General features: G+C 40.6%; 1 protein-coding gene across 1 annotated transcript; it reads right to left on the bottom strand.

Annotated features, from left to right (window-relative positions):
- Positions 1-4,318: 4,318 nt before the first annotated feature.
- LOC141212731 (gastrula zinc finger protein XlCGF66.1-like) lies at positions 4,319-4,925 on the bottom strand. The gene is made up of 3 exons (XM_073665039.1): positions 4,848-4,925; positions 4,539-4,718; positions 4,319-4,456 (listed from the first exon to the last, which is right to left on the bottom strand). The coding sequence occupies exons 1-3, from the start codon at positions 4,923-4,925 to the stop codon at positions 4,319-4,321; spliced, it is 396 nt and encodes a 131-aa protein (XP_073521140.1).
- Positions 4,926-14,324: the final 9,399 nt, after the last annotated feature.

The following is a 14,324-nucleotide window of genomic DNA, read 5'->3' on the forward strand; positions in this document are numbered from 1 at the left end:
CATGTAATATTTCATAAATTTATGTATATTTATGTATGTGACTTTTATAAGGTGGTTTACATCTAATGCTTTTTCTGCCTTTTTAATTATGTTTTAACTTTTTGGTGCTTGTGTGTGGTATTTAATAAAATTTATAATTCTTCTTAAAATTATTATTTATTGTTATTGACTTACTTATTCAGAATGTCTGGTGCCCATTTTTACACCCTTTTATTGTTCTTCTCTATATATTTCCTTGGATGCTGGGGCACAGCGTTCCTTTATAAATGTGTGGTGCCAGGTCTTCTTGTCTCTATACCCAGCTCTCTTCAGGGAATTGACCAGGTCCTCCCTTGTAGTTCTGGGCTGATTCCTGACCTTTCTCAGAATCATCGCTGCCCCACCAGGCGAGATCTTGTATGGAGCCCCAGCCAGAGGAAGATTGACAGTCATCTTGTGTTTCGTCCATTTTCTAATATTGTGCCAACAGTTGTTGCCTTCTCTATTGTCCTGTAGCCCATCTGAGCCCTGTAGAGGTCTACAATTTTCTCCCTGGTGTCCTTATACAGCTCTTTGGTCTTGGCCATGGGGGAGAGATTTGAGTGTGATTGATTGAGTGTTTGGACAGGTGTCTTTTATACAGGTAACGAGTTCAAACAGCAGCAGTTAATACAGGTAGTGAGTGCAGAGTAGGAGGGCTTCTTAAAGAAAAACTAACAGGTCCGTGAGAGCCAGAATTCTTGCTGGTTGGTAGGTGATCAAATACTTATTTCATGCAATAAAATGCAATTTAATTATTTAAAAATCATACAATGTGATTTTCTGGATTTTTTTTTACATTCTGTCTCTCACAGGTGAAGTGTACCTACGATAAACTTGAAAAATCAGCAGTGTATCAAATACTTATTTTCCCCATTCTTTTGCCTCTTGAGAAAGCCCATAATATAGGGGCAAAACGCGCGTCGAGGTTCTCTTCTGGTCACTTGGCACCTTAAGTTCATCCTGTTCCCGGTCTGCCTGTCACTTTTTCTCTACTGGCCCCCCCTACTAGCGATTGGTAAGGGATACTTGAATTTTTCTTGATATCTTATATATACCTGCACACTTGTGCGGCTACCCCTCATCTATGGTATATCTTACATGCTATTTGCTTGCCTTTCCCCTTCCCCCTTTTTTGTTTGGGGGGGCCTTTGATATATACATTTTCTATATATGTTACCATGTACTGTATTTTGTAATCTACTATTTACTCTGTGTTGCCACTGCTGTGGCCTTTTTACTATTTTGTATCCAATAAAGCTATATTGATTTTATGCCTATATATACTCTGTTTCTCCTGTTATATCTGCATTCAATATTGAGTAGGCTTGTGGCTATTAGAAGCTATGTATTTCCTAGTTGTCTTTTCGCCACGACTTTAAAAAATGAAGGCCGTCTTGCATATACTTATTTTCCCCACTGTAGCAGCAGCTAGGGACGTCCATCACGATAGCTTCATCCTCATCGCTAATGCTATAATATGAGAAGTTCAGCTAACAGGCTCTTGTGATTGGCATTATGTAGGAGACAGTGTATTGTACTATATGACTGTTGACAAGATTAGGGATAAAGCAAGAGAATCTCTCAATATCCTATAACTGCTGCTATAAGCACAAGATAAGAGAAACTGCCAATGTGTCGGCTTCATGAATTTTAAAGCTTACCACGGTGAATTTATTCACAGTTCTTCTGAATAAATTGTTCTGTTAGATACAAACGGTAGGAAGATCTGTTATCCTGATTAAATAAATATAATTGATATACAGTACAGACCAAAAGTTTGGACACACCTTCTCATTTAAAGATTTTTCTGTATTTTCATGACTATGAAAATTGTACATTCACACTGAAGGCATCAAAACTATGAATTAACACATGTGGAATTATATACTTAACAAAAAAGTGTGAAACAACTGAAAATATGTCTTATATTCTAGGTTCTTCTAAGTAGCCACCTTTTGCTTTGATGACTGCTTTGCACACTCTTGGCATTCTCTTGATGAGCTTCAAGAGGTAGTCACCGGAAATGGTCTTCCAACAATCTTGAAGGAGTTCCCAGAAATGCTTAGCACTTGTTGGCCCTTTTGCCTTCACTCTGCGGTCCAGCTCACCCCAAACCATCTTGATTGGGTTCAGATCTGGTGACTGTGGAGGCCAAGTCATCTGGCGTAGCACCCCATCACTCTCCTTCTTGGTCAAATAGCCCTTACACAGCCTGGAGGTGTGTTTGGGGTCATTGTCCTGTAGAAAAATAAATGCAAACCGGATGGAATAGCATGCCGCTGCAAGTTGCTGTTGTAGCCATGCTGGTTCAGTATGCCTTCAATTTTGAATAAATCCCCAACAGTGTCACCAGCAAAGCACCCCCACACCATCACACCTCCTCCTCCATGCTTCACGGTGGGAACCAGGCATGTAGAGTCAATCCGTTCACCTTTTCTGCGTCGAACAAAGACACGGTGGTTGGAACCAAAGATCTCAAATTTGGACTCATCAGACCAAAGCACAGATTTCCACTGGTCTAATGTCCATTCCTTGTGTTCTTTAGCCCAAACAAGTCTCTTCTTCTTGTTGCCTGTCCTTAGCAGTGGTTTCCTAGCAGCTATTTTACCATGAAGGCCAGCTGCACAAAGTCTCCTCTTAACAGTTGTTGTAGAGATGTGTCTGCTGCTAGAACTCTGTGTGGCATTGACCTGGTCTTTAATCTGAGCTGCTGTTAACCTGCGATTTCTGAGGCTGGTGACTCGGATAAACTTATCCTCAGAAGCAGAGGTGACTCTTAGTCTTCCTTTCCTGGGGCGGTCCTCATGTGAGACAGTTTCTTTGTAGCGCTTGATGGTTTTTGCAACTGCACTTGGGGACACTTTCAAAGTTTGCCCAATTTTTTGGACTGACTGACCTTCATTTCTTAAAGTAATGATGGCCACTCGTTTATCTTTACTTAGCTGCTTTTTTCTTGCCATAATACAAATTCTAACAATCTATTCAGTAGGACTATCAGCTGTGTATCCACCTGACTTCTGCACAGCACAACTGATGGTCCCAACCCCATTTATAAGGCAAGAAATCCCACTTATTAAACCTGACCGGGCACACCTGTGAAGTGAAAACCATTTCCGGTGACTACCTCTTGAAGGTCATCAAGAGAATGCCAAGAGTGTGCAAAGCAGTCATCAAAGCAAAAGGTGGCTACTTTGAAGAACCTAGAATATAAGACATATTTTCAGTTGTTTCACACTTTTTTGTTAAGTATATAATTCCACATGTGTTAATTCATAGTTTTGATGCCTTCAGTGTGAATGTACAATTTTAAAAGTCATGAAAATGCAGAAAAATCTTTAAATGAGAAGGTGTGTCCAAACTTTTGGTCTGTACTGTATATTGCAATAATTTTGAGTGACAAACTCTTTACTACTAATATCCTAGCTGACTTTCAGTTCAGGGACCACTGAGTCAATCATTTTTACATTTTGCTACTATATTTCTAGTTTTAATCGTGAAAAAATAAAAGTTAATTTTTACCCTTTACTCCAATTGGATTAGTCTGTGAATTTTGGAAATATAAGTTTTGGAGATATATAATAATTTGTCAGAGCAATGAGTGGATTTACAGATCTGGGCAGTTAACAGTCAGCATCTACTAATCCCAGGGGGTAGGTGGATCCTCCAGGTTGTAAATTCTATAGAAAAGGACTTTCACAATTTCATAAAGTCATTTGAACAGTTTTAGGTGGAGGACAATGTTGTACTTTAACGGCAAAATGGTGATCACATGACCAATAAAGCAGCCACAGCCGGTGTCTGAGAAGAATCTGTGATTTCTCTGCATTTAGTGGTTAGTACTCACCTGGGTAGTCATATGTAGGAATCTCCTCTTTACACCACTCGTCATCCCTCACATATGTCTCTGTAGTATTAATATGGGTCAGATCTTCACCCTGAAACAAATATTGTAAAAGTCACAGACAGATGGAGAAGTCCCATCTATGATCAGCTCTAATCCTGCCATCTCCACCATTCTCATTACACAAGTATAAAACATATAATACTGGTGGATAAAACAAGACTGAACACAAGACCTTCACAGCCGTCTACACATCATAGGGGAGATCTCATGACACCTTCTCTCCATCTACCTGATGATCCTGAGGAACATTGGGATCTTCTTGTTTACAGTCCAGTGGAAGAAGAGGACGGGGACATCTCTCTGGTGTTGTCCTCTTACTGGATAGATCTGGAGGAAACACATACAGGGGCTGAATTCATTCTTTACATACAGATAATTATAGGCCATGTGTATTTAGTCCTGTCTATTACCTGGTGATGTGAGGGGCTGGGGAACCTCCATCATGACGTTCTTGTACAGATCTTTGTGTCCTAAATACTCCCACTCCTCCATGGAGAAATAGACGGCGATATCGTGACACCTTATAGGAACCTGACACATACAATGATACTGTCATCCCTCGATCCCTTCATAGCGTTACTGTATAATGCCCCAGCATTCCCAGCAGTGTCACCTCTCCAGTCAGCAGCTCAATCATCTTGTAGGTGAGTTCTAGGATCTTCTGGTCATTGATGTCATCATGTATCAGGGGGTGAGATGGAGGTCCGGTTTTTGGGCTCAGGGGTCTTCCCCATCCCTCAGACACAGGGTCCTGACAGCGCTCTCTAGAGGTCTTCTTCACTACTGTGTAATCCTGGTTATGGAGAGACACATTAATAAATCTCCCTCCAGACATTTCCAGAGTCCTCACCTCTCCAGTTCTGTCCATCTGTTATTCCCATAGATAAGAATGATGTAACGTGACGTCATCAGAATCTCTCACCTCTCCAGTAACCCGGAAGAGGATCTCTAGGGTGAGGTATAATATCCTCTCCGCCATCTTGTCTCTGTCCATATCCATCCTTGATGGGTAAATCAGAAAAATTTGCTTATATAGAAGATATTCACTGAGAGGGTCCGATATTGTAGAGACCTGAATGAGAAGATGATGAGCAGATGTAACGTCATAAAAATCCTGTGTAATAATACAATTACTGGAGATAATAAGGGAAACATATGAGGAGATTTATTATTTTACAGTATTTAGTTTTCTTATATACATATACTAATAAAACATATATAATTTAAGCCACAAACAACAAGCAGTTTCTTCCTTGGAGTCTGTAGCTGAATACGTTTCTCATAGACTCATCTTCCATAAAGCTAATTCTCGCCTCATTTACAGACACCGGAATCGGCATTAGTAATACTGCAGGAGATATTACACGTGACATGAGAAATAACTACTTCATGATGAGGACATCTTCATCTTCTACTTTGGTTCTAGAAACATATTTGGCCAAAGTCCGTCACTGACTACATCACCACCGGCCGTCTATATGAATGTTTCCCGTCTTTGAACTGTAATGTTCTATCACGTTAGATCTCAAGTCTGATTCAGACATAGAAATTTGAGACATTTATAAAAGTTTGTTTGTAAGAACACAAAGACAAGAGATATTTAATGCCAAATACTCCATGTACAGTGTATTTTTCTCTCTGGATATGATGGGATTTTTTTTTAGCATTTTCGCATAGGTTTCCATATGATACATGAAAAACACCCCAAAAAAATAAAATTGGGGATGGAGGTACCGTCGAAATATTATACAGTGTGTGGGTGGATGGCGATACTAGGGGAACAGTATACTGTGTGTGGGGGCCAAGAAAGGGGCACTGTACTATGGGAGCAATACATGATTCCTTCACAAAAACACCCTAAATGTAACATTTTTAAAACAACCCCACAATTTGTGAATCTTCAGGGTAAATCGCTATCTAACCATTTGATTAGAGCTGATACTATTACGCTAAAGTGTCTAAACAGACTTTCTTTCAGATCCATAAAGGGGCACTTTTCCGTGTTTGTCATGTCAGAACTGTTGGAGGATTATTACAGGTGACAGTTTTCCCACCAATTAGAAGGGACACCTGTGGAAATTGGTGTTTTTTTACCAGCTACAGTTCTGATGTGATTTACTCTGTAAAGTGCCTTGTGGTAAAGTGGACAAAAGTCATGATCAATTACAATCAGACTGAAGGAACATCGCTCCTCTATTCAGCTCTATGAACCTAGGATGAAATCCACTGCGGCCACTGCAAGAAAAAGAATGAAGAAGAGCAGAAGTTTGGTGAGACCACCGTGGCCAGACATTTCTTGGATGGTGATAAAAGTTCTGATCTCCGATGGTCGGTGTTAGAAGAGACGACCCCCGCGGATTCACAATCACAACGCAGTAAACTTCTACAGAGACGTGTTCTGAATTTACTCCCTGGAATCACTTTCTCCCAAAGGGTTAAATGACGTCTGTAACTTCATTGTCTTTCTATGAAGCTTCTTCTCTGAACTTTATTGCTCTGTTTTCTGAAGTATTTATATTACTCTCCAGAATCAGGAATGTATTAAGTCCTATATAAACTTCTGAGAAATAATTCTCTCTAATTCTGTGTTTCCAGGATTATTCTTGTGGGAATTGGCTGCGATATCCCCTGAGCAATATATTTCTAGTATTAACCCCTTTACGACCTTGCCTGTAATATTACGTAGCTGCGCCCTGGGCTTTATTGACCAGCTATGTACTATTACGCGTGCGGCGATGGGGCCCGCACACAAGCGGTGCGGGGCGATCGCCGCCTGGTGTCAGCTCATGGTCACAGCTGACACCCGGTGACCCGGTGGGAGCGGTCCCGCACCGCTCCCGGCACATTAGCTCCCACAATGCTGCAATCGAAGTAAGAATCGGTACTCACCTCCTCTCCCGGCGTCCCGTGGCATCTGAGTCTGGTCTCGGATGTTAAATGGATATGAATAGCGGTACCAGAGCGCCAATAACAGGGCAAAAATATTAAAAGGACTGATTTATTAATATACACACAACGAGTTTCGGTGGACACAGCCACCTTCATCAGGTGTGACAAGCAGCAAACAATTGATCCTTATATACATTTGACTAGGTATACAATTACTTAAAAGGGGCCCCTAACTAACCTGACCACGTGATCCACCACCGAGAGATCAGGATCTGTGAACGCCGCTGGAAATAGATGACAGCCACCAACAGAGCGGAGCTTGTGGAGCTTTACACTGGGGTTGTGCAGAGGTGCACAACTTCATAAGGTTAGTAGCCATCCTCACACCCCTCTAACAATTGCAATACTGAGTCACCCATTGCGCCTTGTTCTCTCCTCTCTTTACATATTGAGTCTGCTATTGCTGGGGGCTTAGCCTCAAGACCAGGAGCTGCAAATTGGGCGACTCAGATTATTCAACACATCGAGAGACGGAAAAATCTTGCAGAATCGTCAACAGATAAGAACTGTGTTTAAGACTTTAAAATCTAAATTGCTGGATCATTATGGACTTTTATGTGACCAATAGAGAGAAATTTAGATTATCTCTGATCATTACAGCCCTTAGTAAAGACTCTAAAGATGGCGACAGATGCATATATACTAATCCAACTATGCTGAATGATACAGATCAAAAAAGGTTACGTGGACTGTTTTTGAACTTAGAAAATAATAGCAAAATAGAAATAACTAATCACGTAGACACGATGTTTTTAGAACATTACATTAAGGATAACATAATACCCAAGGGATTGAGAATGAATCTCAACTCATCCTTTCCTCAGGATATTGTTTTTACTGAAAGATGGGACAGGTGTATTTCTGATTGCTCAACAACACTGATCAGATTGTTGATTGATAAAAGGAATACTCTGGCTATGCATGCTTTAGAAACAATAGCTAAAATTAAAGGGGATTTGGAGTTCTTTTCTTCATCTGCGGAATATTTTGCCATGGATAATGAGGTAAAACTAAGACTGGCTAAGTTTGAAAATGATTTAATAAATAAAAAAGCCAAAAAATATGAAAGAGATATAAAAGACTCTAAAAAAGAAAAAATCCAATCACCACTTCAAATTTCACCTGTTCCCATCATCTCTATGCAGAGAACAACTAGGGATAATCCATCATCCCCTATTCTAAGCAATGATCCTGATAACCATACAAAACAAGTGAATAGTTTTCAAAAACAGTTTTTTATGAATAAAAAACAACAAGCAATATATGAGACTCATAAAAAGAAGTTATCCATTAACAATAATTACAAGAAAAATACTGCATTTAATTCTAATTTGGAAAAAAATAATGACCTTATAATAGAGGGAATGTGTATGGAAATTACTCCTCCCTCCATACTGATTACTGATCCACCTATTTTATCCACACAAGCAGCAGATGTAGAATTTATTGCTAATCCGTCTACTATTTCCACACAAGTAGCCGATATTGATGAACTGAACTTCACATTACATATTAACACACAGGAGATATCCCATAGTGGATCTAATATCTCAGAGCTTTCTAGTGCAATACAGACTCCTATTGCTGGGGAGTCATCTGGTCAGATCCCGATAGCGGATACACTGAATATTTTAAATCAAGGGAGACCCTCTGATAAAACAAGTGGTATAAACCACATAAAACCCCCTATAAACAGAATGACATCCTTGGAATTATCTCCGATTTTGAATGAAAATAGTATCTTGATAAATCCTCAAACACAGAATGCAGTTGCATCCCAAACTAATAAAACGAAAATTACACATTTTTTTCACGTGGTCCCCGGACGTTGTCCAAAACGAAAAAGAAATTTAGGGGATGTAGAGGGAGTGGAAAAACCCGAGGCCTCAACAACAAAAATAGTCCAAATGCCGAAATTGAGACACAATCCAAATATAAAGAAAATGAAATCTTGCCAATGAACCAGAATACAAATTCCCTGCAGATAGAAACCCCTATCGGTTGTGGGGGCATTTTTAATATTTCTAGCTATGTGCTATCTGAAGCTGAACGATCCTTGTTAGGTCGAGGATTATCTTTCTGTCCAGCTGTCCCATTTAATAATTTCACTTTGTTCTGTGATTTAAATGAATTTATAAGGAAATTGACACTAAAAAGACATTTTCTATTGGAAGATAAGAGAAAATCACATCCTATTAGTTCATGCTCAACAGTATCCCCCTCCATTCAAGAATCTAATATACCAGGCCCCCCATTACTGGACCCTTTCACTCATGTAAATGTGAAGGGGAAAAATAATTTTTATCCATTACATCACAAAGGTTCACACCTTGAAACTTTCCAACAATTAATTTTGAGGGACCTTAGGACATTCCCCCCAATTTCAAAAAAAGTGAATAACTTGAGCTACCAGGAGAAATGTGCATTAAAAACCCTTCAGGATAATAAAGAAATAATTATAAAGAGAGCAGATAAGGGAGGGGGGACTGTGATAATGAACAGAGGCTGGTACATCAAGGAGGGCCTCAGAATCTTAGACGACTCAAACTACTACGTGAAATTAGAAGCAGACCCATCTGTAACCATTTTTTTGGAGTACAAAGGACTTGTAGCAGGGGCCTCTACAGCTGGCTTCCTCAATAAAAAAGAAAAATCCTTTTTAGACATTAAAAAATTCAAAGTCCCTTATTTTTATTTTTTACCCAAAATTCATAAAGATAAATTTAATCCCCCTGGACGTCCTATTATTTCTGGTATTAATTCTATCACATCCAACTTATCCCACTATATTGATCTTTTTTTACAGAAGTACGTTTTATCCCTAGATTCTCATTTAAAGGATTCCACACATTTAATTAGACTATTGAGAGAATTACCCCCTCTTCCAGGCTGTCTTCTTATTACACTCGATATAAGCTCTCTTTATTCCAATATCACACATGTATTGGGTTTACAGGCAATTAAAAAATTCCTAGATGAGGACCCTAACTTACAAGATCCTCAAAAAAACTTTTTATTGAGGGGTATAACAAAAAAAAGAAAAAAAAAAAAAAAAAAAAAAAAAAGGCCCCTTTTAAGTAATTGTATACCTAGTCAAATGTATATAAGGATCAATTGTTTGCTGCTTGTCACACCTGATGAAGGTGGCTGTGTCCACCGAAACGCGTTGTGTGTATATTAATAAATCAGTCCTTTTAATATTTTTGCCCTGTTATTGGCGCTCTGGTACCGCTATTCATATCCATTTATTGTCCCTTTCCCCCTGTTGGGGTGCGGTAGAGCTGCCTTTAACTTATTGTTCTTTCACCTGTGGGAGGAATTTAATTAGAATCACTACCCTGGTTTTCCAAGCTGCGCTGCCCTAACCCCTCCGGAACGCTGCCGGGGGTGTTGGTGAAGCTGGGCGTCCATCTCGGCGTTACATGCAACTAACCTGACCACGTGATCCACCACCGAGAGATCAGGATCTGTGAACGCCGCTGGAAATAGATGACAGCCACCAACAGAGCGGAGCTTGTGGAGCTTTACACTGGGGTTGTGCAGAGGTGCACAACTTCATAAGGTTAGTAGCCATCCTCACACCCCTCTAACAATTGCAATACTGAGTCACCCATTGCGCCTTGTTCTCTCCTCTCTTTACATAATGGTCTCGGATGTTGTCATGACGGCTCGATGTCGTCATAATAACATCCGGGTCAACAGGAGGCAGTGCATGACCAAAGTAACCTCCCTGTGTGCAGCGCTGACAGGCTGCATAGCATAGGGAGCTGCTGCTGTTCTCTATGCTATACAGCCGATCAGGCTGCAAAAAGTGAAAGTCCCATAATGGGACAATGTAAAAGTAAAAAAAGTGTAAGAAAGTTTAAAATAAAAAATTAAAAGAAAAAAAATTGTAAAAATATAAAAAAAAAAATGAAAAAAATAATACCCAAAAAATAAAAATATAATATACCCATCAATAAGTATTATTATGAAAAAAACAAAACAATAAAAAGTACACTTATTTAGTATCGCCGCGTCTAGAATGACCTGACCTATAAAACTGTCCCACTAGTTAACCCCTTTAGTGAACACTGTAAAAAAAATTAAAAAAACTAAGCAAAAAATGATGCTTTATCATCATACCGCCAAACAAAAAATGGAATAAAACGCGATAAAAAAAACGAATGTAAATAAAAATGGTACCGCTGAAAACGTCATCTTGTCCCGCAAAAAAACAAGGCGCCATACAGCTCCATCAGCCGAAAAATAAAAAAAGTTATAGCTCTCAGAATAAAGCGATACAAAAAAATTATTTTTTTTATAAAATAGTTTTTATTGTGTAGAAGCGCCAAAACATAAAAAAAACTATATAAATGTGATACCGCTGTAAACGTACTGACCCGAATAATAAAGCTGCCTTATGAATTTCACCATACGCGGAACGGCATAAAAAAACAAACCAAAAAACAATTCCTGAATTGTTGGTTTTTGTTTATTCTGCCTCCCAAAAATCAGAATAGAAAGCGATCAAAAAATGTCACGTGCCTGAAAATGGTACCAATAAAAACATCAACTTGTTCCGCAAAAAACAAGATGTCACATGACTCTGTCGGCCAAAATATGTAAAAATTATAGCTCTCAAAGTATGGCGATGCAAAAAATAGTCTTTGCAAAAAAATGCATCTTTAGTGTGTGACACCTGTCAATCATAAAAACCCGATATAAATCTGGTATCGCTGTAATCGCACCGACCCGAAGAATAAAGTTGTCTAATCACTTATACCGCACAAGGAACGGTGTAAAAAATAAACTCTAGGGTTAGGGTTGTGCTAGGGTTAGGGTTCCGCTAGGGTTGGGATTTTTTCAAAAGTAAAAAAAAAAGAAAAAAAAAATTATGACGATATGGCGACTAGTGTTGAGTGCCAGGTGCTTCGGTATGCACTGAGTATCGCAGGTGCTTGACTAACATGCTCGAGTTTCCGCCTCATATGCTTCGTGGCCAAAAAAAACTCGCGGGGATTGCCTGCCATGCATGAGCGAACCCCGCGTGTTTTTTTTTGGGTGTCTAATAACCGTGAAACATGCGGGGCGGGGACTCGAGCATGTTACTGCATACCTGGTGCAAACTCAAGTAGCGAGCACTTGCGCTCAAGACTGATGACAACTTATTCAATATGATGACTTAATGTTATCAAATTCTGTGTCGTACCTCTGGGTTCAAAATGTTCACTACACCCCTTGATAAAATCCTTGAGGGGTTTAGTTTCCAAAATGGGGTCACTTGTGGGGGGTTTCCACTATTTAGGCACATCAGGGGCTCTCCAAACGCGACATGGCGTCCGCACTCAATTCCAGCCAATTTTGCGTTCAAAAAGTCACACAATGCTCCTTCCCTTCTGAACTCTGCTGTGCGCCCAAACACTGTATTTTCCCCACATATGGGGTATTGGCGTACTCAGGAGAAATTGCACAAAAGTTTTTGGGGTCCATTTTCTCCTCTTGCCCTTGTAAAAATATAAAAATTAGAGCTAAAACATAATTTTTGTGGAAAAAGTTTGATTTTTTTATTTTCACAGCTCCGTGTTATAAACTTCTGTGAAGCACCTGGGGGTTCAGGGTGCTCACCACACATCTAGATAAGTTCCCTGGGGGGTCTAGTTTCCAAAATGGTGTCACTTGTGGGGGGTTTCCACTGTTTAGGCACATCAGGGGCTCCCCAAACGCGACATGGCATCTGCTAATTATTCAAGTAAATTTTACATTCAAAAAGTCAAATGGCGTTCCTTCCGTCCAAACCCTGCCGTGCGCCCAAACAGTGGTTTTTCCCCACATATGGGGTATCTGCGTGCTCAGGAGAAATTGCATAACAAATTTTGTCCATTTTTTCCTGTTACTCTTGCGAAAATAAAAAAATTGGGGTGTAAAGTAACATTTTTGTGAAACAAGTTAAATGTTTATTTTTTTTCTTCCCCATTCCAAAAATTCCTGTGAAGCATCTGAAGGGTTAATAAAGTTCTTGAATGTGGTTTTGAGCACCTTGAGGGGTGCAGTTTTTAGAATGGTGTCACTTTTGGATATTTTCTGTCACAAAGACCCCTCAAAGTGACTTCAAATGTGATGTGGTCACTAAAAAAATGGTTTTGTAAATTTTGTTGGAAAAATGAGAAATCGCTGGTGAAATTTTAACCCTTATAGCTCCCTAATAAAAAAAAAATTTTGGTTCCAATATTGTGCTGATGTAAAGTAGACATATGGGAAATGTTATTTATTAAGTATTTTGTGTGACATATCTCTCTGATTTAGGGGCATAAAAATTAAAATTTTGAAAATTGCAAAATTTTCACCAAATTTCCGTTTTTTTCACAAATAAACGCAAGTGATATCGAAGAAATTTTTCCACAATCATGAAGTACAATATGTCACGAAAAAACAATCTCAAAATCAGGGGGATCCGTTGAAGCGTTCCAGAGTAATTACCTCATAAAGTGACAGTGGTCAGAATTGTAAAAATTGGCCTGGTCATTAACATGCAAACCACCCTCGGGGTGAAGGGTTTAATGCGCCAATAATGGGGGATCTCCACATACCTCCACCTGCAGAGCCGCCACCACATATATGGCTGCTCTGTGCGCACAGGCGCTGTGATGAGGTCACAGGAGGGAGGAGTCAGGGGTCACATGATCAGGGGCCTCAGTGGATGCAGGACTCTGCTGTGCTGGTTGTCATGGTGCTGGATGAGCTGAAGTTTATGTGTGGGGTCAGGAGGGGTTTACAGTGTGGATGTAGCAGAGCCGCGTGTGTACGAGGTGTACGGAGCAGAGCCGCGCGTGTACGAGGAGTACGGAGCAGAGCCGCGCGTGTACGAGGAGTACGGAGCAGAGCCGCGTGTGTACAAGGTGTACGGAGCAGAGCCGTGTGTGAACGAGGTGTACGGAGCGGAGCCGCGCGTGTACGAGGTGTACGGAGCAGAGCCGTGTGTGTACGAGGTGTACGGAGCAGAGCCATGTGTGTACGAGGTGTACGGAGCAGAGCCGCGTGTGTACGAGGTGTACGGAGCAGAGCCGCATGTGTACGAGGTGTACGGAGCCGTGTGTGTACAAGGTGTACGGAGCGGAGCCGTGTGTGTACGGAGCGGAGCCGTGTGTGTACGAGGTGTACGGAGCGGAGCCGTGTGTGTACGGAGCGGAGCCGTGTGTGTACGAGGTGTACGGAGCGGAGCCGTGTGTGTACGAGGTGTACGGAGCGGAGCCATGTGTGTACGAGGTGTACGGAGCGGAGCCACATGTGTACTAAGTGTAGGGAGCAGAGCCGTGTGTGTACAATGTGTAGGGAGCAGAGCCGTGTGTGTACGAGGTGTACATAGCGGAGCCGTGTACGAAGTGTACAGAGCGGAGCAGTGTGTATACGAGGGTTATGGAGCGGAGCCATGTGTGTACAAGGCGTGCGGAGTGTAGCCATGTGTATAAGA

This window comes from Phyllobates terribilis, unplaced genomic scaffold (genome assembly GCF_046119375.1).
Source record: "Phyllobates terribilis strain yellow unplaced genomic scaffold, ASM4611937v1 Scaffold_183__1_contigs__length_3771566, whole genome shotgun sequence".
Taxonomy (NCBI): Eukaryota; Metazoa; Chordata; class Amphibia; order Anura; family Dendrobatidae; genus Phyllobates; species Phyllobates terribilis.